Consider the following 27,328-nt stretch of genomic DNA (forward strand, 5'->3'; position numbering starts at 1 on the left):
TAAAAGAACCGTGTGATGTTGTTGCAAAACTTCTCTCGATGTATGAGCAGTCTTGGGAATCTGGAGTTTCCAGCTGACTGGGAGCTGGCAAATGTCCTGATTTTCAAGAAGAGCAAGAAGGAGGACCCTGGAAAACACAAGCCTGTCAGTCTCACTTCAGTGCCCAGTAAAATCATGGAAAAGATTATTCTGGGAAGTACTGAAAAATGGCTGAAAGACAATTCAGTCACAGGACACAGGCAGCATGGCTTAACGAGAGGGAAAGTCCTGCTTGTTGAACCTCATTTCCTTTTATGACACAATAGCACACGTAGTTGATCAAGGGAAACCAATTGGTGTGATCTTTTTGTATTTCAGTAATGCTTTTGTTGCTATTTCTCACTGTATTCTTCTGGACAAAATGTCCAGCTCACAGCTGGACAAACACATCATGGGATGGGTGAGAACTGGCTCATGGGCTGGGTACAAAGGGCAACAGTGGATGGGGTGACGTCAGACTGGGGACCTGTCACTAGGGGGGTTCCACAGGGCTCCATCCTTAGCTCTCTGCACTTCAATATCTTTACACATGACTTGGACAAAGGATGAAAAGGAATACTAAGTAAGTTTGCTGATTACACTAAATTTCGAGGAGCTGTTGACTCCCTTGAGGGCAGAGAGCCCTTTAGAAATTAGATGGGCAATCACCTATTTATGAAGTTTAACAAGAAGTTAAGAAGTTCAAGAAGTTCAGACAATGCTGCCAGGCACAGGGTGTGACTCCTGGGGAACTGTGTGCAGGGCCAGAGCTGTGATCGGTCCCTTCCAACTCAGCATAGTCTGTGACTTGGCTGTTTGTTGCCTAAGAACTGTAAGGACATAATCTTATCTTTTTAGTGGCAGAAACTAGTGTTTTCTATACAAACAGAAGTGTAAGTTAAGTAACTGAGTTGAAAGGAGTTAAAATACATATACTAAAATACAACCATTTTAAAGACTCCAGTACTGCAAGGCTAACAATTAGTTGCATCAAAACAAGAACTAGATGGGGTCAGTCATTATCATTTATTCTAACATTGATCCTTATGCTAAACAACTAAAAAAAAGAAAGGTGCAGCTTGTAACTGAAGTGTTTTAGATAGGAATTTTGTTTTGTACATTGTACTGACCATCATTAGAAAGACATCCTTGTATGTCTTCATCAGGGAAGTAAAGCTCATTACTTGGCAAATTACAACTTTTGCTGTTTAGAATTTTATCAGCTTGTACTCACTCCTGTCTAATTTAAAAAAAAAAAAAAAATCTTTACTTGAAGATTAACTGTGCCAGCCACAGTAAAAACAAGCATGCTGGGTCTAGGAAAGAACTCCACTAACTCCATCTGGCATTTGGCGGAATTGGTACGTAAGATCTTACAGCTTTTCAGGGTCCAAGATTAATGCTTGTTGTCTTGAGGAACTGGAGAATCAAGGCAAAAAGCATTTTAAATTGTTTAAGTTACAACATTAAGGCCTAAGCCAAGTAAAATTTTTGCATTCACAGCTATAATCTAGCTTAACATGGATTTACGAATTTGGGTGAGTTTTCTTTCCCGAGAACAGGTAGGTGTTCCCCACGGCTAAGGTGTCCTCTGAACACTGGGTGACCCTGCTGCAATGCGTTACTTTGAAGCTACATTCAAGTACCCTCTGCGATTTGCTATACTCTAGCCATGATGTTTCAGAAGTCTGAGGGAAACCATTACTCACAGCTACCTGCTTCACTGTATGCTGCATTTTATACTCTGGGCACCACTAGATAGATGGTAGCATGTGCTTTGGTGGTAGCCAGAGTTCTTAAAAGTGCATTCATAGTTACTGCCAAGTATCTCTGGAAATGAAGCAGCAAACACAGCACAGATGCATGAAGAGCTTTACAAATAAAGAAAGGTTTCCAGACATTTATTTCTGGAACTGTACACCAGGTATTAAAGTACAACAAATACAAAATAATGCTCAAAAAAATCAGTGTCTATGTACAAATATTAAAACCAATGCAACAACAGCGACTTCCTCTTGAACATCTGATACTAAAACATGTTCCGATTGTCACTTGATTTGTTGTTATGCACAGGGTATTTACTTTGAACTGAGAATAACTGGAATCTCTATTTTATTAGGAAGACTATGACCATTCCTACTTAATTGTACAATTGATAGCATCTTCCTCCTTCCTTCAATGAAAAATAGGAATAATAAAAATAGTAACCTTGTCATTATCTTACAAATTACTGTATTTCATTTCCCTGTCTGTAGACAATGTGCTTGTAATGCTGGGCAAATAGCGTCCCTGTTGGTCAGTTTATCCATTAGTTTACATTCAAAGTTGAAATACTCATTAGAGACTTTGGTTAAATGAAGTAGTATCACTGTGTCCTACTTGAACTGAAATTTTCTTATATTTTTGACTCTCAGTTTCAATTGCACAATTCACTGACCTAATTGTACACAATTTCATATTCTTCAAACAGTATTGTACATCCTTCAAGTAAATTCAGCAGTTTGAGCATTACAAGAGGAAGACTAAACACTTAAGAACCTAGCATGGGAAGATGATGTGTGACCAACTGTGGTATTGCTATAATCACAGCACCAGTAACACTTCTACATGAATCTGCTACCCTCCTCAGATTCCCTGTACATAAAAACGATACATTTACCAACACTGCAATTGCCCATTATGGATTTTTTTGGTTTGTTTGTATGAAGAAAACACGTGGCAAAGGACAAAGAATTCATCACAGTTTGTTACAAGAATTGTGCTTTGCTGTGTAATAGCCAAGGCATTGTGATTTCTTCATATGGTTGCAATTCAGTTATCTCCATGCTGACTTTCTAAACACAATTCTTTTAATAAACAGTAACAAGTTCTCCATTTTAATGTTTAAACTGAGAGAAAAAAAGTTAAGTCCAGCTTTTAAAAGTAAAGTTCAATAAATAGCTATTTTACATGGATAAAGTCATAGTGGTACAAATTTATGAATGTCACATCAAGCATGCACAAAAATGTTACTATACACAGAAGTAGTCAGAAAATATTGAAAGAGATATCTAAAAAGATATGAAGAATTTACATATTTACGAAATCTTGCAAATTATTGCCTCATTTTAACAAGGAATTAAAAGTAAACGATACCAGCTAGCTAGCCAACAGGCTAAATAAGATCAGCATTTATCTTAGACTACCCGGAAATCATTTTTCTCTCATATCATTTTCTGAATTTTGGTCAAAGTCTTTATTAAATAACTAAAGTGTCCATTCAACTTGCTGACAACCCAAACCTTAGACAAGTCCCTGCCTACATTAAGAGCCCAGCAATGCATAGATAAACTGAGTATATTACTGCATCAACTAATGAAAATGGGCATGTTCATTTAAGTGCAACTGGTATAAGCATTCAGTCATCTTTGAATGATTTTTATACGGACCAGTCACTCACTGTAAACCCACAGATAAACTTGAATGTATAACAACAGAAGATTATGGCCAGAATTCTACAAAATTACTTAAAATGGGTTGATTCATAAACAAAAGAAACAAGGTACAAAGTTCAGCACAAAACACAGCTGTAAGAAGCTGAGAACTTGGCTAAAAATGTCAAGAGTACAACACAGGGCCAAGGCTACCCGTTATTTACTGTGTACTTACTAAAGTTAAATATTTCAGATGTTTAAGTTAAGAACTGATTACAAAATCATATCTATTTTTGTCCACTGTGCTAAATTAATTTGTTTTTAATATGATAAATGTGCTATTGCATAAACACTTCAAAGCAATCTTCATTACAATGCTGTAAAGAAAACTCCATATGCTGCATCTGAAACTCGGGATGTCAATGCAGTTCACAGTATGCATAATAAATACCCTCTTCCCTTTCAAATATAAAAGTCACTACTTTCTAACTACTCAGCCCAACCTTGAAGCAACTATTAAAAACATCAACAATGCAAACTTAATAGCTTGAATGATGAAAACAAATTAGTGGCAATTAAATTTGTAATACAAACAGTGCAAAGAAAACCTATGGAAGGACAGGGGCAATCCTACCGAAGTGAGGTTCAGGCTTTCATTAGAACAACCTGCAAGTTGTGTCCTATGACTCGTTACTATGCTTGGTTCCTGCAGCAATTGGAACAAATGTTTGCAAGACAAATATCCTGGATGGCTAAATTGCACTCAAGGTTCAAAATAAAAAAATGTAATGAAGTTAAATAGTTGCTTTTATGGGGACGCATTTTTACTCATCCTTTCCTATTTGGCCAAGGAAGTGAAGTGCCCTTTTGAAGCCAATGACTTGCCAAAACAAATAAATGCAATCCACGCTAAATAAAAACTTTCAAGTATGTACTTCAAGGTTCCACTATTACTACATAAACTAGATAGTCCCTCAAAACTGTAACGCTTAGAACTGCAGTGCGCCAAACAACTTAAGATGTCTTCCAAATGTAGACTGTTAGTGGTAAACCCTAAGCTATGCAGACTGTAGCTTTATACATCAGCTGCCTTAGTAAAGTTAAGGTACACGACTGCATTGCTCTTCAAAGTTGTGGACAAACACCATCCAAATACAATATAGCCTAAAACTCATCTGTTTAAGCCAGTAAGTTTAAAGTACACAGACATCTACAGCAGCATGATTACTTCTGTGTAAGGTAGCCATGACCTTTAATTTTGCAACAGCATTCAAGTGTAGGTCTTCACTTTACTCATCTTAAGTCCCTTGTGCTAGCTTCCACCAACATGAATTTGCTGTTTTGTAACCTGAAGTGCTCTAGTTTAGTATCACATGAGAGAAGGTTCCATTTAAAAAACATCCTTGTATGTTTGTGCAGTTTAAAATAAAGAAACACATCCCTGCCTTTATAAAGGGGGAAAAAAATGCTACATCGAGCAGGGATCAAAATCGGTACCTGTAAACATTGTTATTCCACTGCATCCATTACGGCAAAAGTAACTTAGACTAAAAAAGCCACTCCAATCTGTTCAGAACTTCTGTGCTGGTTTTGAAACGGTGGCCTCCGTCTACAGGCTTTAGGAAAAAAAAAAATGAAGCAGAGCTTAAAGCTGCACCACAGAGTTCTCTTAGTCCCAAACTCTGCCACACATCCTATGACATTTCCACATTTATGGACTGAAAAAAGAAATTACTCTTGATAAATCAAGATATAGTTCTATACATACAAAGACATCACTGATGTCATAAAGTTCAAACTTCCAGTGAAAGACTAAGCAAACCTGACAGTTCCCATCAAGTTTACTACTACTGCATAAAGTACCCACTGTTTCTTTAGTTTTCCACAGTCATTCTGAATGAAGGGCAGCATGTTGGTGGAGAGTGTGGGTATTGATAAAACCATTAGTCTCATTTGCAGATAGACTGCTGAAGTCAGCCACTGAAACAGCCATTTTGGCACTGGAAATGTGGTGTGTGTGGTTCTCAAAGTCCACACCAAGGTTATTTACAGAGACATCATTCATGAAAGATTCTGGGACAGCAATCCCCATTTTCAATCTCTTCGCAGGTCTTTCTGCCTCCTCACTGCACATGTTCATTTGGTTTAGCTCTGAATGATAAAAGCCAGTCTCAAATAAATTAAAACAATCATTTTCACCATTGCTAGGCAAGTTAAGCAATTCATCTGTTCCAACAGGCACATGATTAACTGGTGCTCGGGGTAAGCTGTCCATGGGAGGAAAAGCGTCATCCAGGCAGTTCACATCTGATGTGTGGCAGACTGTAGCTACACTGTTTGTCAGTGCTGGAAAACAGATGAACACAAATGCAAATGAAACAGCTGTTTGTGTAGTTCCAACCAAGATATTTTTTTTTCTTGATTTACCTGTCAACTCATTGGCAGTGATAGAGTTCAGAATGCTTAGCTGTTGATCAGGAATGGTTTCTGTTCGACTATTAGACGTTAAGGCTGAAGAATGCACTGCTCCTCCAAGGGATTCTGCTTCATCTACCAAACGATCCATGTAGTCCCTGAAAGAATATTGCATCCAAAATGCATTATATAACTGGAAAGCAAGACCTATAAATGATGATTTAATGATAGATTTCATTTCAGTTGCCGTAGCCACTGAAGCTTTACAGTGCAATAACAGAAGTGGGGCAGGGGGGAAATCTTCTGCATTTATGATTTACAACAGAAAACACATTCCAAGAACATTTTACTTACGTAACTCCTGGATGATGGTTATATTTCTTCTTTCCAAATCTTGTTTGCTGAGCAAAGTAATCATAACGTTCCGACTTTTTCCACATGTAGTAGAAAGCCACACACTCAGCAACTGTTCTGGTTCTTACCTAAAGAACAGCAAGAAGAATTGACAAGATTAATACAATGACTTAGGTTTTGTCATCTTCCCAATTCCCACTCCTTCAATATTGTTAGTTTTTATTGTTCTGGAACAAATCTTTGCAGACTTCAAACAGACCTACAGTTTCAAGTATTACATTTGTTCTCCTCAATGCATTACTGGATTTTTTTTTAACTGGGTTGAAACTAACTACATCTAAAGTACTTATATTTAAAACTGTTAAGATATACCCTCTCTTACAATGGAAAAAGCTGAGCAAACGAATGATCTAAGAGGAGTGAAGCATAAAAGACTTGGGGTACGTATTCCTTTGGGGAAAGTCTGGAACTGAGGAGGCTTTGTCAACAGAGTTGTCAAACCACAACAGTAAATACTAAAATAAAATAAAATAAAACTGTAGTCTTGTTGAGAAGTTATAAAGGACTGAAAAGACTCATTCTTATCTATGTTAACTGTTTGTCTCTTTCCCCAAAATGGAGGCACTATGTGAAGTCAGATTCTTGGAGAAAAAGTCAATACTTCCACTTTTATCTATTTTTTGATGCAGAAACACTTCACATCATCATCACATCATCATCACATCATCCACAGATCCAGTTTTACAACTCTATCCAATATACAATTCTATCCAATACAGTCTGGCAGTAAAACATATTTGAGTGTTTTCAAACATACAGAAACATCAGTGGTGAATCCAAAATGCCTTGGGTGCAGCAGTAAACCTCGCTACTTAAGGCACAGACATACCAGGAGGGGGAGGAAATTAAGAGGTGTCCATATGCTAATGTATAAAGTCTCAGCTAACAAAGTTTGCAGGGCAGTGATAAGCAGAAACATCTTGTTAAGCTCCTCTACACGCTAAATCTTGTCTGGCTGACACTTGCTGTATACAAGTAACATCACCTTATGCTGGATCCCAGAACTTCCCCTGAACTTTCTTGTGTTTTGTCTGGGAAAAAAAACCAGTAGATTTCTTTGACAAATTCTGGTCCATAGTGACAGACACATCAACAAAAGTGTTTTGTTCCATGTTGGAAAATGTATTTTTAATCTCTGATACGTTAATGTTTATTTGTAAAGTCCATTTAGAATCTGAACTATCCAAACTATTTAGGATGGGTTAAACCAGGTATTGGGCAAGACCAGCAGACTGTTGTTGAATAGCAACCACAACCCTATAATGTTCACCTGAAATACTACAAAAACACCAGACTCCAAAAGAAAAAAAGCCTTTAATGTAGTATCAAAAGCAAAAAGGAGGTACACGGGAAATTTGGAAACACTGATATTGTCAACTACTGCTTTATGATAAAAATAACAAAAAGCCCTATTATTCAGGGACAGAGGATTCACTCAGAAGCAATCAAACCAAGATTAGAACTCCTCTTTGACTCAGTAAAGAATATTATGGATGACTATACCTTATGAAAACACAGAACTCAGCCTGATTCTGTAAACTTGCACCTTCCTGGTGACACAATAAATTAGGCAAAGATGCATTCTCCCCTTCTAGAGCCATGGTATAGAAATACTATTCATTTCTAGGAAAGGCATGAATTTAATTTGAATTCTAATGCACATGCATTAAATAGAAGTAATGTCAACTTAAGCTAATTTCAGAGATAATAAATTGACTCATCCCACAATGCCTAGTATTTCCAATGATATTTGGAAATATCAGTGCAAAGAAAGGAAAAATTAGTTCAAAAAAAGCCAGATTTATTTTAATATGGTTCTTATTTCCCTCTTCTGTATGGCTTCTGACAAACAGATTGCTTTTACAAAGTATCATACAATTTACCAACTCTTCCATTTAACTGTAAAATACTAACCTTGTTTTTCTGTATGAGATGAAAGTCTTTTCCATACATCAGAAGTGCATTTTCAAAGCTTCTGCACTCTTCTTCTGTCCATGCTGTCATCTCTTCTAGACAATTATAAAAGTCGCATGAGAAACACAATTTCACTCACTAACCTTTTACAAATAATAAAAATTTTGTTCCTAATAGATAAATATCCAAATTCATTCTAAAAAAAAGTAATTCAGTTATTTAGATCCACGTTATTTCCCCTACTGAGAAACCACCGTATCTGAAATTTAACATTCTTCTTTACAAGGAATGATCTAGAAGAGTATGATTTCAGAACTCTTTCATCCTTGAAGGCAAAGAATATTTCAAAGGTTTATTGTTCTTAGTAAGTTTTGCCATCAAAAAATAGTGGTTGATAACATCACTGAGGTGTTAAGTGTGATAATTTTCCTCAGTATTTCTTATTACAGAGGACACAAGGAATAGTGGTTGTTGGAAAAAAGAGCGAAGGAAAATGCTGTTTGGACAGATGGCTTTGCTCTGACTGAGCGAGCATCACAGACACGAAGGCCTGACAGAGCTCAGCCACAGGAGCAGCGCTAGGCCCACACCCTCCCAGGCACTCAGCAGGCCATGTCTGACCCAGGAGACAACTACCAGCCTGGATGCCAGCCCTGGTGTGGGGCACTGTAACTCACAGTTGAGAAATGGGGTGGGATGAACAGTCACCAGGAGGGCAATTGCCACCTGACACTCACAGCCAGTGGATCCAGCACCAGACAGACTGCCCAGGACATACAGCACCTTTCCTGATCTCCTAAACCCCTGGTGAGGTAGTGCAGTCCTGGAAAAGGCATAATGCACCACGGAGGAGTGCCTCAGCACTAAGCCTAGGTCAGGACGCCACACAGGACAAACTGACTGGGACTATACTCAACATGATCCAGGCTTTTGGTAAATAAGGGGTATCAGGGAATCCAGAAAAAAACAAATAACCAGCTGGTCCTAAAGAGCCACAGATCACTTCTAACCCCTTCAGATCACTTAAAGAGAAACTGCAAATTTCTTTTCTCTTTTTTTTTGTTTTTAATGACTAAACCTCCATTTTCTAGAACTGGATTTTGGTTTGACAAATGACAACAAAAATCATTCAAGACTTCTTAATTTCCTATCTTGATTGCAGCTTTGGGTATTTATATATAATAAGTAAGGATGGATTTTTCAGGTATCTTACATTCAGAGTGGTGATCCAGAAAGTTTCCACTCAAGTAACATTTAAAGCCAGTGGAGGAAAATGTGTTCACACATTTCAAAGTATCTCTGGAAGCAGACACTGAACACAAGACCTTTCTGCTCCCAGATAAAAGCAGTAATCACTCCACTGCACAGCTGGTTTTTTCTTTCTCAGCCCCATCAATTTTGCATTCCTTACTACAGAGTTCTCAACCTTTGAAGAAGAGAAGATACCCCCATGTAAAGAAACTCGCCTGGCAGTGGTGTATTTTTGATTTCCATACTGAGAACAGCAGTGAGATTCAGTGGGTAGAGTAGATCATAGTATAATGGCTACTCTAAGAGACAGACACTGACATTTTAGAAACATAGAATCATTGAGGTTGGAAAAGACCTTCAAGATCGTCAAGCCCCAACTATTGATCAAATACCAATATTTGACAAGCAGACTTCAGCACTAAAAGCCTTATATTGTTTTTGAACATCCCTAGGGATGCTGATTTCACCATCTTCCTGGAAAATCCGTTTCAATGTTTAACAACCCTGTCCATGAAGCTCTTGGTAATACCTAAAAAAAACTTCCCCTGGTGCAGCTTAAGGCCATTTCCTCTCATCCTGTCACTGGTTACCTTGGAGAAGAAGCCAAGCCCCACATGGGCACAGCCTCCTTTCAGGCAGTTGTAGAGACTGATAAGGTCTCCCCTGAGCCTCCTTTTCTCCAGGATGAACACCTCCCAGCTCCCTCAGCTGCTCCTCACAGGACTGCTGCTCCTGACCCTTCCCCAGCCCCATTCCCCTTCTCTGGACTCACTCCAGCACCTCAGTGTCTTTCTTGCAGTGAGGGTCCAGAACTGGACACAGCACTCGAGGTGTGGCCTGACCAGTGCCCAGCACAGGGGGACAATCCCTGCCCTGCTCCTGCTGGCCACACCATTGCTGATCCAGGCCAGGATGCCATTGGCCTTCTTGGCCACCTGGGCACGCCCTGGCTCGTGTTCAGCTGCTGTCACCAGCACCCCCAGGTCCTTTCCAGCTACTCTGTCCTGATCTGTGGCCCTGCCTAGGGCTGTTGTGACCCAAGGGCAGGACCCAGCACTGGGCCTTGCTGAACCTCACACCATTGGCCTCAGCCCATGATCCAGCCTGTCCAGATCCCTCTGCAGAGCCTTCCAGCCCTCCAGCAGACCAACACTGCCACCCAAATTGGTTTTGCCTGCAAACGAACTGAGAGTGCAGTTGATCCAGACCATTGATAAAGATATTAAACAGAAGTGCCCCCAATACAACGTGAATCCTGGAGAACACACCAGCTGGGTGTAATTCCATTTACCACCATTCTCTGGGCTCAGCCATCCAGGCCATTTTTACCCCAGCAAAGAGTGCACCAGTCCAAACTGTCAGCTTCTCCAGAAGAATGCTGTAGAAAATGGTGTCAAAGACTTTACTGAAGTCTAGGTAGGCAACATTCACAGCCTCTCCCTCATCTACTAGGCCTTACTCCTCCATTTATCCCTTACCATTTTAATGAGGGTATAATAATTCCATTTGAACTTGAGGATAGGGTATGACTAAGGAGTACTAGTCCTTAGGATAGAATTTTGGCCTCTAAGCCACAAATGGACAGAAGTATTTTTCAATCCTGAAACTGGAACCTAAATTCCACGGAAGTATTGGATTTGGGATACAGCTCAGCAGCTGATACTTTAAGGTCTACACAACCTCTTCTTGTACATGAAGTTTTCTTGTGCATAAAGCTTTCTTCTTATAGCCCTTATCATCCCGCTTAGCTTAACCTTAGTGTCCTGATCTTGGCTGAGACAATTTTCTTTCTAGTGGCTGATACAGTGCTGCGTTTTGGATCCCACATGAGAATAACACTGATAACACACTGATGTTTCAGTTGGTGCCAAACTGTGCAATCCAGGACATTTCAGTGTCCCGTGCTCTGCAGCGATCAGGCGCACAAGAGGCTGGGGGTACCTGGCCAGGAGAGCTGACCTGACCTGGCTAAAGGGCAATTCCAAACACAGACTGACACGGGCAGGGTATGAACTGGGGGGAGCTGGCTGGGAGGGGCCAGGGGCTGCTGGGGGACAGGCTGGGCATCAAGCAGCTGGTGCTGAGCAACCGCATCACTGTGCGTCACTCGCCTCTCGGGGGTTTTGTCCCTCTCTCCTTCCCTTTCATTACAATTATTATAATCAGCAGTATCATTAGTATTCTTACCATATGCTTTTTTTGTTTCAACTTTTAAACTGTTCTTAGGTCAACCCCAAGTTTTACTTTTTTCCTCTAATTCTCGCCTCCAGCAGGAAAGAAGTGGAGGGGCAGAAGGAGTGAGGGAGCAGCTGTGTGGTATTTAAGTTGCCAGCCGGCATTCAACCACTCAGACACTCATCTCTCCCAGAACGTGAAGTTCCCAACATGCACCCAACTTCCCTTTGGATCCAGTCCTGAGTAGAGGGCTATGTGCCAGAGTATCAACTTACAAGAGAGCTCATAACCCATGCCACTTCACAAATACATATGCAATAATAAAGAACAAAACCCCATCTTGGTTAAATGACAGACTCCGGTTTTCATTTAAGGGATTAATAAATAATAAGGACAAACAAGATGGAAGCCCATTTTCTAATGCAGACTCAAACAAAGCTCTCAATGCCCTACGGAACTATACAGCAGAGCCTGTTTAGGACTGGCATATCACAAATGTTAGCCCAGAGTGGGGGCTTATTTATGTACCCACCTATATTCTCCTGATTTTGGTACAAATGTTATCAGATTGTAATCAATCGTGATCTCAGAGATACTACGTTGTGGGTGAGAACTGCTTTATAGCAGCAGAATCACATCTCTCCCCATCCCTCTCCTTAATCTGTATCATTGTTACAACGGCTGTGGAGGAAAAGAAGGGAAGGTCAAAAGCAAATCCACAGCCTTTCTACAAACTGCAAACTTCTGCAGCAGGACTTCCAATTGGCTGACTCTCAGATTATACCTAATTTGTGCTAAAGTCATCATGATAGGGATGCACTCGAGAATCTGATTACTACTCAAGGATTTCCCACACAACTTTTTTTTTTTTTAAATAACCACACTTTTCGGAAAAACCAAGTATTCTCTTACCCTGAGATGCCTTTCCATTTAAGCAGTATCTCTCAATTGCTTCTTTAACATTATGGCTACTTTTAAGAAGTTCATACAGTGCCTATAAAACAAAAAAAGTCTTTAGAAAGAGTCAAAGCTTTCTAATAACCAATGTAGACCTCCAAAACTAGTCTTCCAGTGAACACATCTAGTATTGTTTTTTATTATTAAAAAAAAATAAATAGAGGATTTATCTTTATTTACGATGAAAATTTAAAAATAAGAACCAAAACCACCCAAAAGCTGAGACAAGATTTAAGTAAAAAAATGTAAAACATTATATGCAATTATTAAAAAGGCTAAATTTGTCAACAGTATGACAATCAGAAACAGATCACAAGGCTGCCAACATTCAAATACTCAAGGTTTTTAAGCATGTGCTTAAAAATTCTAAGTAAGATCTTGACCCTGTAATATTCAGCTAAGGAATGCAGACAATGAGTAGCGGTGCCCTTACAATACAAAGCACAGAAGGAGAGACCACATGTTAATTACAAGGTGCTGTGTCACAAAGTGAACAGGATATAAAACCTACTTGTTCATTGTCCCGTGTATGTAGTCCTTCAGGAATTCTGTCAATCATTTTTTCATTTCCTGTTCTTAAGGAGGTTTCAAAAAGGTATTCTTTAACTTTACTTTCTGAGATCACATCAGGTTTCCAAAGTAAATGGTCTTCGTTTTCATAAGCTGATAAAACAGAAATCCATTCATGCCCGGTAAAACATTTTTAAGACTGTAACAATCAAAGTTATTTCACAAATACAGAGAACAGGTCAAATCAAGCATGATCATACCACTTTCAAACTGCAGATCACTTTGGTTATTTATTAATTTTCAACTAAAATGTGCCAAAAATTACATAACAGAATGGAAATCTATATGGCAATATGGTGATTTGTTTTTCCATTCAGTAGCAACTGAATGCTGTAAAGAATTTGGTATGTTGAATGCTTTAAGTGATTGGGATGTAGTCTTCCACAGAGCTGACCTGAACTTTTGTCAGTCTGTGCATATGCTTCAATACCAGATTAAATTACAAATCCTTTACTCTGATCAATAGATGTGATTACCAATGCATATCATGTTTCATGTACTCTCTTGGCAGTATAGAATTTGAGTTATTTAATTCCAACACAGAATCATAATGGCTGTTACAGCACAAAAGATGTAGATGCTCAAAGCTCTCCTAAAACTGCAGGAAACAACATTAGGCTAAGGTGAGGAATAAAATGACACCTCTGAAAGTTCTTTTACAGCTTAACAGGATGGAAAGCTTTCAGACAGACATGTAACAAGTGTAACGTTTATAGGAATGAAGAACTGCTTTCTAGCTCAATTCTGGTAGCTGGACTACATAGCACAAATGTGAGCCCCTATTTGTCACTGCTAGTTCTTCAGGGCATACAGAAATGGCTTTCATAGAATTCCTCCACCCCTACAACCAAGCCCAACCTTCCAGAGTGCTGGTGACACTCCTCTTCAGCTTTCTTTATCAACCAAGGCAACGCAGTGCTTTTTGCTGGAGTCCATGACTAATAACCTCAGAAGATGCTCCTTGAGCTCTCTGATCTGGGGGCTACCGCTTTGCTCTTGGCCATGCTATCACACAAGACTTTCACTGGTTCTTTCTACTGCCAGCTCATTACAGAGAAAATTGTCAGATGAACCCTTCCTTGGTCATCCTTGGGTTGTAAGAACTTCCAAGCTCTTGTCTGAGGAGAAGTGAAGATGTGGAAATAGTAAAAGAATTACCCACATGAATCCAGTCCTTTCTCCACCATTTCTTGCAACCCTTTAGCATCCTGCTCAGATCTTAAAAACCTGGAGGCTTTCCTAGATCTTAAGCAACACAGGAGATATTCACTTCCTAATGCTTCCAGCTCCATCCCTACCAAACATTCTTCATCTCTATTGCAAAGGATTAGTCCTCAAAAACGCAGGTGGCACTGTTGAAAAGACTCAATATAATTCACTCAGATAATATCCCCCTTAAATGTTAAAGAACACAAGCACCTTACAGAGTATCAAAAATTCACTGAAAAAACCACAGAATGCCCTTCATTTATTATCATATCACCCCACCCATTTCTTAATTTCACATTTCCATCCATGACCAAATTTTTTTGCATTATTTGCCTTTTTAATTCTACAGCTATATGTGCTAGGTTTCTAAAGAAACAACATAACTCTATTAAATAAGGCTCTTTCTTCCACTCTAGCACTACCACAGTTTTTACCTGAATTTGCACTGGAGTAACACAGTATTTAAAACACCACATTTTTAAGAGACAGTATAACAGGATCTGTACAAGGAAATTTAAAATGGCTTATTGCTTTGTATTCCATACCAATTTTGTAACTCACATAGTTTTACCTGCCAAAAAAAACAAGCAAGGAAAAAGACTGTTTTGAACATCTTCAATGTAAACTAAGTTACACGCTCATAGACCAGCTATGATTCTCCAACAAAACTACTCATTCTTGACCTACAGTTAGTTGACATCTAGTATTACCAGATACTCCAGACTAAACACTCTAATTTTGTCTTAAGAATGTCCTCTCCAAGTTGGAGAGTCACCCTTCTGAGATATAAGTATACAGTTGTGCTACTTCAATTTTCTAGTACCTTTTTTTAATGGTCTCTGAGACTTTAGCTAGGTAATTGAATTTACCTTACAAATTTAAATAATATTTTTCCATTAAGTGCTATGTATAAACATAAAATAAGAAGTAAAACAATTAGATTAGAACAACATACCCTTTTCATCATCACTGCATCTGCCAAGGTAAGCTGGAATTTCAGCCTGGTACTGTGAACCAACCATTATTTCCTGAAAACATAATAAAAATGAAGAGAAAATGTTATTAACAGTATTTTGTGTGTGGAAGTATTAAAGTCATTAACCTGACAGATGGCATAGAATTTCTGAATGAAAGTACAATTTTAGATACACGTTAAAAATCTTACTGGACTTTTCTTAACAGCAAAGTTCTAACTTTTAAAAAATATAATTATTACCTTTCTCAAATCTTCAGATGAATTACCATTGTCTGCCTCTACATCTTCACCATCAGACTCCTTATCTCCATCACACATGGTGTTTGCTTCAGAAACAAAGAAGTTTGCTTTTAGCTACGAAGAATTTTCTCTTCAAGCACAGAACTTCAAGATACCATTTACTTTTGAAAGGAGAACCTGCTTTTATTTAGGGAGACATTTACTGTGCATCTGTTGATCCAGATTTCTATCAAAACCAAACTAGAATCAAGTCAGAACACACTGAATTTTGTATACTGCAGAACTGAAACACTTATCATCATTGCAAATGACACAATCTACTATATTTACAACTGTCAAAAGGAAATGAGATTTTTTTTGTTGTTGGTTTTCTAAATAAAAGTTTATACCTAGAGAAAAACCAGAAAACTTCTATGGCTATGCCACAGCCTCAAGTTAATCACTAAAAGAGTAAAGCTGAAGGCATGCCTTTATTACCTACTAAAATCTTTCATCGGAAGTTTAAACGGGCATTCAAAACGCTCCTTTAAACCAGGCTGCCTTAGCACAGAATGAAGATACAGGAGAGATGCACAAAATGGAATAAGTAAAATACAGCAAAAGACTGCTTATTCCTCATAAATATTTTTTTTTCCTTCCTTCAGGAAGAAATACAGCAGAACCCTCCAAATGATTCAAATACATTACTCCATAGAATAACTCATATTTTAGAATATGGAATGCTGTGGTACTGGGTTCTGAAACAGTTCTATTTTTACAGTTGTAAAATCCCCAGCAGAAGGGAATCTACAGTTGTGACACAACTACAGCTATTTTGTATTCTCCAACTTCAGAAAAAAACATACTCATAAATTGGGCTGAAATTTTAGGTTTATCACAACTAACACATCACGAACACCAGAGACAATATCCAAGACTGTATGGCCCGAGGGTCCTCTTCGGTAGCCATTACCAGTCTCTTTCTTTTTAGTTTTACCAGTGGCAAGCAAAAGGGCTAACCTGAATGAATGGAACAATATGCTTAGACAATCACAGACAATTATTTTGCCCAATTAATGTAAACTTAATGAAACAGTCTGTTACGTATTAGATAATGCATATTGTAAAACTTAACATTATCTTAGGATCTGGGAAATGGACAGAGACCAGAAAAAGGATGGAATTGCCAACACCACAGAGAACTGACATCTCCTTCCCTGAAATGGTCGATACGTGACTTTAAAATGTCCAGCTTAATGTTCTAACACAGTAATATTTTGAAAGAAAACCATGACAGCTGAGAACAAAGATGATGGTTTCTTAATCCTCAGTACAGATGAGGGGCTAAAGACATTTTTCTATGAAGTTGCCACACTTAAAATGTCATACTCATTAACAGTTCACAAGTGTCAGCATGTTTTGGAGTTTGTTTAACTGAAAAAGGGGCATTACAATTTTTGTATCTTTCAATACAAATGTCCTGCATTTATCAGACAGCAGCATGCAGAGGGCTATCTATGATTGCTGGTGACTCAGGCAGCACAATCCCTTTATCCCCTCCTCCTCGACAAAAATGAAATCCCCCACGGAATACCTTAAGATATTTGCCAAATTAAAACTGTGATAAAAGTTCTCCATATTGCTCTAACTCTAGGACACCAGTGAACAAATGAGATGCAACAGGCAATGAGGAATATCTCATCCAGGCTGGGTAACTGAACCACTCGTTCATTCCCATCACAGCTCCATGGATAGTGAAATTTTGGTAGTTATGGGTTTACAGGCCGCATCCCATATAAAACTACTTTGGCTCACCCCATGAAGTCCTATGGAAAAGTGTTGAATGTGTGAAGGGAAATAATCACAAAGACACTGTGCCCCAGTTCACATCCACAGGCTGCACGGAGAAGTCACGGGCTTAAAAGCAGCAGCAGCAAAAATTTTAGCACAGAAACAGTAATTTAAAAGAATAGGTTACATGTTCATGTAATTCACTAACATACTGAAAATCATGAAGGGTGTTCCTCAATACTGTATTAACTATTGATTATGAAATCATCGTATTTATACAGAAATTAATTTTACTTGTGTTTTGAGCAGAGAACCAAATGTAAGTCTTTTAAGTACTCAGTAATGCCAACCAAAGGCAATGTTCATGTACAACATCCTGCAAAGCACTGTTTCTTAATTCCTGGTACAGCGAGTAGTACTCCTCAATTTTGCTATTTTAAGGTATGAAGCTATATATAATGCTAGGACTTTTTGAGTGCTATTATAAAATTAGGTTTCCTACATCTTAGTGGCCGAGGAAAGAAGTCAGTAGCCTCATGTGAAGTAACTGATGGTGTCAGGTCATCAGCAGAGGACTGTGTTTCTTCATCATCACCCGACAAGAGGTCTTTAGCGATTTCCTCCTGTATCATTAAAATAAAAAAACAAAACCTCAGAATGACTATAAAATATAGACTGTTAAGCACTTTGCTTCAGCCAACTGCAAGCCACATTAATTAAAATTAGTTACCTTACCATAAGAAAATTTAGCAGACTATTTTCCCTTAAATAAAAAGCTACTTTGCTCCTACTAACTCTAAGAATATAACCATTCATTTCAGAGTCAAACACAGTGGTTCCCCTCTGTCTTCCATTAAAATAAACGCACAAGAATTAAATTTTGCAAGCATCTATTTAAGATGTTCCTCCAACTGGTTCCAGTAAGAAACACCAATAGAAACTGCCTCACATACTCAGGGTCCTGTCATTCTTTGCATCACAGCTATACCAAAGTTTTAAAAGCCTACTGGCTCCTAAACTCTAGGGGAAAAGCCAACCAATCAAAAAAAATCCCTGCCAGGTATTTTGTAGACTTTTGCTGAGAGGATACTTCCACAAAACAAAACACCAAAAAGATCTGACATTTCTGTAGTTTAAAGAAATAATATTAAGAAAGAAAAGGCACACTTCCTCCACTAGCAGACATGTTTGAACCCTTCTGACAGACTTGGAAGGGAAAGAACTGTATTAGACAACAAGCCGACTACATTTTTGTAGCCTCAACACAATCGTGAATCCTAATGAGAATCAGATGTGCAGAGCCATCATTATATCCTTCTTTCTGTGGAGTTTACCATTACATCATACTCACAGGAAAAAAAAAAAAAAAAAAAAAGACATGTACTTACTACTTGCATTCCTTCTAAGCTCGACTACAAGCTGCTTTGTGGCCAAAAATCAGAAAAAAATCTCAGAATTTGAAGTTAACTCGCAAACCACAAAAGCTGAAGTTTCATGGTTTTGTATCAGAAATGCAACACATACAGCCACTACACATGCAACAATCTCTCGCTCCCCAAAGCGGAGACCTTTCTAAAAGATATGCATTTGAAAATAATATTCCAAAGCATTCAAGAGTGCATTTTGACATAATTTTCATACCATTTTATGGTACTTGATGTGTGGCGGAAATCAAGAGTTATTTCTGGACATTGCATTTATTACCGAAAAATTCCACTTCTTGACTAAACTTGACTAAAGAAACCCCAAAACAACTAACAAACCTCCTACTTTAAAGTTCTTCTCATGTGTTTTAAAAGAACTGTTGACATATTCAGTTTTCTTTTGTACTAATATAGTGACACTGAAGTGCTATGCATCACTATTAGAACTAGATGCCCAATATCCTTTAAAAGGCAGGATCCCAGAGTGACAATGTATATCAAAATTAACAAAGGTATGTATTTTGTAACATCAAGAGATGATGACATGTAATTTAAAGCCACCTGGATTTCTACTCTTAAACAACAATTCAGATGAAAATGGTTCTGACTTACTTTATCTAGAGTCATATCTGGAAGTTCATCTGCGAGTTCACTTGGTGAGCTATTTGCACTGGAACCTGGCATAACTGGAATCGTGGGTTCATAGCCATAGAATGCTAGTAAATCCTCCAAAGGCATGTTTCCTTCCTAATACAAGAAGATTTACAAACATTTCAACATATTGCCAATTATGTGTAAACAGTTCAGGCCTAAGAGAATAAGACATATTTTGAAGAACAGAAATAAAACACAAACAAAGAAAATCTCAGCTGAGAGCAGGAACGATTAAAGGTTTAAAATATTGCGATTCTATGATAACAATAATTCATAGACATGTCTCTTGGCATATAGTGAAGTTTTGTCAAGCTGTTGGGGAAAGCATTTTACTGGATGAAACTAAAGAGTAATTACTAGAAATGTGCTCCTTATCAGATTGATAGAACATGATTTGTCTATTTTTTTTCAAGAGAAATACAGAAAACCTTCAAGATTTTATTCCTACATGGCTACAGCTGCACATGAGAAAACCCCACAAAAGCAAACCAATACACAACTTCTAAGCCCTTCCTTTCATCTCCTGCACAATGTATTTTATATTAACCATTGAGAATGTAACAAGAGAAAGACAAAGAAATGGCAAGGTTTGCCAAGAAAAGGCAAAAATCAAGGAAAAGCCTTGATTTTTAACCTGTCTTTTCTAATAGCTTTTGATCAAGTGATTCTAATACCTATAATCATACTTGCATCCTAATACAATTAATGAAACAATAAACAGTGAAGATTTTTTTCATTACCTGGTTCAAGACATCAGAGTATGAAAAATATTTTCAAATATTTACACCTTTAAAAGTTATACCTCTAAAAATTTCTTGCTGAACTCATACACTGATTAAATTCCCTTTTCGTCTTTAGCCAGGCAAGGTCTTAGACCTGCAAAGACTTTTCAGAATGGGTAAATGGAAACTCATGTCAGGTCTTTCCAGGATAAGGACCTAAAGAAATAAAGACTTTAAGATGAGTGTCTCTCAGTTCTTCTTTCTTCTATTATAGCAGTAAGAGAATTTTGTGGAATAAAAACTCCATTTTAACCATCAGACCTGGCAAACTGCTTCTCTACTATAACAGCAAGCTCATAATCAGCAAAATTGTAATTGTAAAGGCAGTAAGGGAAAAAAAAAAAAAGGAGCATAAACACTGTCAACTCCACAGGTAGAAAATTTGCTTTAACATGGAGTACATAAACACAGCCTTGCATTTGATGCTAAAAAATACACTTTTTTGTAAGTCTGTTGACCAAAACTTGCAGTTATGCTGAGTGGTGTAAGTGGGTCACCAAACAGTAATGCAAGCAGCATCGATTTCTGGGTGTTCAGCGTTCAACAGGCATTTAGAATGTGTGCTACACTGCCACAGATGAACAAGAGGTGTAAATATGAAAAACTTATTATTAAGAAGAAGTAAAATGGAATAGGAAAAGCCAAAGACCACACTGGTCATTTTGTACATCCACCGAATACTAAACGGATGAAACTAAGACATAGAAATATCATTTATATAGCAACTTAATGTGACCCATCATGCCTAAACCAGGATTGTTTGTCTGCATATTGGAAAAGTAAAACCTGAACAACATAATGAAACACAGCTAGATGTCATTTTAATAGTATGCAAAATGTACAGTTTCAACATACAAGTGATCCTAGACGACAGGCCTCTAAAACCTACATCAGCGATTTCTCTACCAAAGCAAATGTGCTACTAAAACAAACAAAAAAAAGGAGCACAAACACCTTTGAGAAGCGAAGTTCAGCCTCTTCTGTGATAATGCACTGCTACATCCTAACCTGACCTTTTAAACAAGCGGCAAATGCATTTTTGCAGAAAACTGCACTATACAATACAAACTGAAGGACAGGTCGAATGTTCTTCTCACTATGAAAGTTACAATACCTATGGACATTCACAACGGAGAGAGTCACTCTTACCTTTTCTAAATCTTCAATTTCAGAGCTGAAATTTTTGCTTTCTTCCATCATTTCCTCTTCTTCGAGAGTTCGCTCATCATCATAATCATGTACCAGCATTTCAGCAGATGGGTCAAAGTCATGATCCTCAGATGATAAAGAGCCAACTATCAAAAAAAAAACTTAATTTGAGAATTTTTGTCCCCTATACCAACATACGAAATTACACCCCAGCAAAAAAAATGGCATGAATTCTCTCATAAACAGGGTCAGAACTCAGTGGAGTAACAAATTCATAACTACTTGACAAATTCAGCTGCTTTAGATGGCCTTTCCTTTTCCTATTTTTAGGTCATAAGGACCTCTTTCTCTCTTACTACAAATAGCATAGCAGGGACAAGTAGCTAAACAAACTAAGTTTCAGGAAGTACAAGCCCAAACTAATACTGTACTGAATAAGAGTTTGTTCAAAACACCCTTGAAATCATCATTAAGATACAAAACACACACATCAAAAGGTATCGGAAGCTGCAAGACTGTGATCTATAGTCTCTGATTTAATTGATAAGATTTATATGGTAACAAGCATAGTTTTTAACTGGCAAACAGGTAACATGTTATGAATTCACATCCCACTAAGGGCAAAATAAAGTGAGACTCGCTTCCAATAGCCTTAGCCTCACAAATGGGTCTTCTAACAAAATTAATTTGTAGTACTTGATCTAGAAGAATAAACACAGCAGAATTTCAATAAATACTATGGAAATTACACTAAAAATTACAAAATGCTTCTTTCTAATGGATCACATGAATTAACAACCCAGTGCGTGGTCCAACAGACACTTTTTAATTACTGAAGATGATACTCAGAAGTCATCAAAAAACTACTATTATTTTAAAGGCACTTTGTCATTTGAGAGATTAATATTAGAGTCAGTCAGTTTTGAAGATGAAAATATTCTGCATCAGTAGTCAGTGTTCTACAGTAAAGAATCACCAAATTACAAGGTTGCTTTGCTCTTTAATGTTCACCTCTTCATGGCTTTCAGGTTGGAGAAAAAAGACATTTGTATATTTCTCTTTCACTTCTGATTTCCCCTTATATATTAGTGCTTTGTTGCAATTCTTAGTTTTGAAGCAACAAAGAAAAGGTTTATCAAGAATTATTTCTATCAAGGAACTTCTTCAAAAGTTTTGAATAGCTACAAATTTTCAACTCTCTTCAAAAAATAACACAGTATTCCTCCCTGCATTGCTTTCAGCCTTAAGACAGCTACATATACCAACACTTCTGAACCTTAAAGAATACAATTTTTTTATAATTTATACTAAGTACTCATTCAGGTAATTGAACTTTGTTCAGCTTGCCTAAAACAAAGCTGTCAAAGTTTGTAATATCATACTGCAGAGAAACATTAAGGCCAAAAATGCTTTTTATTCACACACTATTAATATTATGGTCTCACAGAACTTTCAGCATAGCTGACAACGCTACTACAGTTCCAATAATGACATTATGTGTTTAATCCTCCTGCTGTTGGCCATCACATCCTGCTCAAGTTTTAAGTATCAACTGCCTTAATCTAACATGAACTTATTAGGGTGTGTTTAAGATTGCTTCTAATCGCTATTCTAACTTGTTTTCCATTTAACTCAAGGGGAACTTCCGTTCCACAGACTTTACATTAAGAAGTCCCAGTTCTCTCGCAGTTCTGAATGTTTAACACCCCATTTAAAATAGTCAAAACTATATTGAAAAACACAAGCTCAGTGAATTTCATAGTAGTTAAAGATGACGACAAACACTGCAGGATGCATCTGCATAGAAGCAAATATGTTCCCCAAATATTTGAGAATAGCCCTGCTGATGTTAATGATCCTTGGTTGTATATTGTATTCCAAAGAACCTTAACAGCATTTAGTTACAATCTTAAAAATTACTTGTTACGATTTTAAACATTTTCTGTTATTACCAAGAAGTGAAAAATTTAGACAAGCCTGTAGTTATCAGCAACAGGAGAAGCTGTCTCTCTCCAGGCTATCTGGCTTTACTGAGATGCTGACTTAAAAGTGCTACACAACTTTGATTTCGTTTTTGGTTCCTAGCAATTTCTAACTGCAACTGGACTTAAGCAAAGGATTCAGCAGAGCAAATCTCCTCTTAAAAACCTGGCAGGTGGTTAACAGCGTGCACACGAAGCCTTAGGAAAACTACGAGGGGAAAAATTTGGGAGGGAGCAGCAAGGAGAGAACGGCGTGCAGGCGACAAGGCTGGGTGCCAGTGCAGGAGGTGGGCGAGGACGAACCTGGGCTCGAACTCCCAAAGGAAGCCTGCAGGGAAAAGAGAAAGCGAGATGAGAGCGGGCTCCCGGGGGCCCAGCAGCAGGCAGGGCCCTTCATTTCACGCAGCCGTCGGAGTTGCCCCGTTTCCCCGCCACTCGGCTTTTCCCCGCTCCCCTCCAGCCTCAGCCTCAGCCTCAGCGTCCCGCCCTGCTGGCCGCCCCATCCTGCTCACCCTCGCCCATCCCTCCTACCCTCGCTCCCGCCTGCCGCTCTCCGTCCCTCCTCCTCCCTTGGCACAAGGTCCCCCCCCGGGGCCGCGCAAGGCCCGACCGGCGCTCCCGCTCCCTGCAGCCGCGGCCGGGCGGGACGTGTCACGGACCGGACCGGCCGCCGCCTCGTCCCCGCTCCCAGCCCCCGGGGCTCACTCCTCCTCCCTCCCTCCGGGCGGTTCTCCACGGCCCGCGCCGCAGCGGCGACACCGCCGGCCCGTCCCGCTGTCGCTCCGCCGCCCGCGGGCCGCGCACCGGCACCGCGCCCGCCCCGCGGCCTGGTCGCGCAGGCTCCGCCGCCCCGGCCCCGCGGCCGCCGTCGGTCCCGCCGAGCCGCCGCGGGGGCGCCTCCTGGGGGTGCCGGGGCGGCGCGGGGACGCTGCGGACGCGGGGCCCCGCGGGGCGCCGGGCGAGCCCCGCGCCGGCCCGCTCTGCCCGCTCACCTCCGCCATATTGGGACGATGGGGCCGAGCGGCGGCGCCGCGCCGAGTGCCCGGATGGCGCCGTGAGCCAATGGCGGCCGCGGGCCCGCTGGACCGTCCGTGCGGGCGCGGGGGGACCGGGACGGGCCAGGCCGGGCCGGGCCGGGCGGGGCGGCGGAGGCGGGGCAGCGAGCGCCGGGACCCGCCGAGACCCTCCTCTGGCGGCGCCGCCCCGGCCGGCGACGGCGCTCGGCCCGCCCCAGCCCAGCCCCGCCCGGAGAGGGCGCCCGCCCCGCCGGCGGGGGCGGCTGCTGCGGCGGCCGGCGGAGCGCTCGGGGCGGCCGGTGACGGGTGGCTCTGACACCGCGGGCTGGGAGCGCCGAGCCCGAGCGGAGTAGGCCGTGTCACCTCGGTACCGGGTGCTGGTGTGCAGGAGAGCTGGCGTCACGCTGACCTCCACGCCTTAAGTGTCAGGAACATGAAACAAAACTCCAAAGCCTTCAGCCGTTCTGCTCTGGCAAACTGAGAAAGTAAAAATTATTTTACAGTGTTTTTATCTAAAACGGGCCATGTCTATTACGTGCAAGTTACATCTACTCATTTCTACAGAGTCACAGACTTTTAGGGTTGGAAGACACCTCAGGAGATGCCCTGGTTGAAACCCCTTCCACAGGGTGGGTGTTCAATGTCTCAAGAGAGGGAGACTCCATGACTTCCCTGGGCAGCCTGTGCCAGTGCACTGCCACCCTCAATGCAAAGTTTTTCCTCGTGTTTAGGTGGAACATTTTTTGTTTTAATATATGGTCATTACATCTTGTCCTGTTGCTGGGCACCACTGAGAAGAGTCTGCCAACATCCTGTTGGCATCTGCCTTTGCGATATCTATACACATCAATGAGATCTCCTCTCAGTCTTCTCTAGACTAAACAGGCCCAGGTCCTGTAGTCTCTCCTCATTAGTGAGATGCTCCAGACCCCTCATCATCTTTATTGCCCTTCGCTGGACTGTCTCTGGTACTCCTTGTCTTTTTTGTACTGAGGAGCCCAGAACTGGACACTGTACTCCAAATGTGACCTCACTAGGGCCAAGTAGAGGGGGAGGATCAACCTCCCTTCACCTGCTGGCCATACTCTTCCTGTTCTCCTAGTAGTACTTTTTGTCCCTCTACACATAAAGTTGGATTGGGCTGTCTTTACCTTGATTCCTTTATCCCAGGCCATAAAAACTGATGCTTTTAATTTTGGATTCACAGATTTCTGCTTCTGACCAAATTTCAACAGCCATGCTTCCTATGTTGAATATAGCTCTGTGAGAGTGGTGATGTGTGTCACAGCAGTACTCAGAGGCAGTAGTGCCTTGGGCTGTGTCCCACATGGGGCGTTGGGGAGGCTCAAGGCTGTACACAAAGTGAATGGCTGCTTTGAATGCATCTTAAATTCGGTTTGAAGATAGTGTAGACATCTCAAGCTAGTTTAGGTACTTGAGCAGGAGAGTTCCACAATGCTCAATTCATTCTGCTGGGACCTGTTGCTCTGAAAAGCAGAGTAAATTAAATTGTGTATTGCTGCACTGCTGAGTCTAATATAATTCCAGTACTCAAAACTGTTTGTATACCTTCCAAGTACACAGCAGCTACAATGTAGTCATACGGCTCTCAGTGTACCTGGGGTAGAATGCTGACTACACAAAAATTGTAAGTCTTTGCAGAAACGCGTATTTTAGGAAAGCTGTCACAGCCACTGGCAGCTTCATCAGTACCTCAACCTCTGTTGCCTGATCAGCCTTCATGTCTTTTGAAGTTACCTGATAAAAATGGTCAGCAACAGACAGATGGGCTATGTCAGGGCACACTGCACATACTTGAACATTAAGAAGAAAGAGTTGATCCTTTCCACTCAAAAATTATGAAAGCAGGTTTAATCTTTTCCACCTCTGACTGATCCAGAATGCCATTCTAACCCACTAAGGCTACTTATATTCTCTAAGTTTCATTCCCTCTAAATACAACAAATCCAGTTCCCTATTCTCTTGAAGCCTCAGGCTGGGTAATGCAAATAGCTTCTCATGAGCTCAGAATGTGTAACATATACACAGACCTGTTCATCTTATCAATAAAGTTGCACAGAAAATGAAGCGGGAAAAAAACTTCAGGGAAGTACATATTTGCTACTATATACATTTTATTATTAGGAATTCTCCCCAGTTTGGATACAAGTACCTATTTCCTAACTCCTGTACTAGTTTACTTCAGAGTCATTTGACCATGTTTAAGCTTTTCAAATGTGTGCAATTTTACAGAAAAATCTATTGTTAATTTGCTACTTAAAATATTTTATCAGATTTAGAATTGAGTTCTTTAATTATTATTCAGTCCTCTTTGATAAAATACTATGAGCTCATAGCTCTATCACAGCAGGTCATGGTGTGTATTCCAGAGCTGCCATTTAAGGTGCAGCAAGTATTCTGGAAAAACTAATGCTCAGAGCTTTGTACAGTGGGCTGCAAGGAGAATAAAAATTACTGGATTCTAAAGCATAACAGCAAAAAGAATTTTCACTGAGATTTAGTTTTGCACTTGGAAATTGTAGCTATACAGGAAAACATACAAATATTTGCAGATTCCAATACTTAAGATAAAGAAAAGGAAAAAATCTGGATCTTGAATATTTGAAAAGAGCTGTTGTGATCCTGTATCACAGTGGAGGTTGCATTGTAATATCTATAATGCACTTATATTCCATGCTGTTACAAGATGTTTTACCTCCCAGTGGTTTTTACCAAGTACAGATCAAGATAAACAGTGAGGATGGTGAATTATTGGGCTAGAATTGTTTTAAATGGAAATGGAAAGAAACAGGGATGTGATTGTGTCACTGCTTTCTCAGTTTTTCTCCAGTGACAGGGGTGACAACCCGAAATGCTTATAAAATGTTGCTTGGAAACAAAACCTTGTGCTTTGGTGGAGTCTGGTATGGCGCTGGTGTGGAGCTTCTTCTGGAGCTCAGTGCTTTCATGAGTGTTTTTCTGCTCTCTGCCCTGCCTCC

At 39.9% G+C, this 27,328-nt stretch overlaps 1 protein-coding gene across 2 annotated transcripts; it reads right to left on the reverse strand.

Moving 5' to 3' along the window:
* Positions 1-1,896: 1,896 nt before the first annotated feature.
* Positions 1,897-24,422, reverse strand: MIER3 (MIER family member 3). Of its 2 annotated transcripts, none has more exons than XM_066181170.1 (13): positions 24,306-24,422; positions 23,617-23,641; positions 21,332-21,477; positions 19,359-19,493; positions 17,825-17,945; positions 15,553-15,638; positions 15,292-15,364; positions 13,069-13,220; positions 12,513-12,594; positions 8,175-8,266; positions 6,201-6,328; positions 5,859-6,004; positions 1,897-5,777 (listed from the first exon to the last, which is right to left on the reverse strand). In XM_066181170.1, the coding sequence occupies exons 1-13, from the start codon at positions 24,312-24,314 to the stop codon at positions 5,320-5,322; spliced, it is 1,653 nt and encodes a 550-aa protein (XP_066037267.1). In that variant the 5' UTR covers positions 24,315-24,422; the 3' UTR covers positions 1,897-5,319. The 2 variants fall into 2 exon arrangements, with proteins under 2 accessions (XP_066037267.1, XP_066037266.1); XM_066181169.1 differs by having other exon boundaries at positions 8,175-8,269.
* Positions 24,423-27,328: the final 2,906 nt, after the last annotated feature.

This window comes from Chamaea fasciata, unplaced genomic scaffold (assembly GCF_029207755.1).
Source record: "Chamaea fasciata isolate MVZ Bird 193981 ecotype frontalis unplaced genomic scaffold, bChaFas1.0.hap1 SCAF_4, whole genome shotgun sequence".
In the NCBI taxonomy this organism is placed as follows: Eukaryota; Metazoa; Chordata; class Aves; order Passeriformes; family Sylviidae; genus Chamaea; species Chamaea fasciata.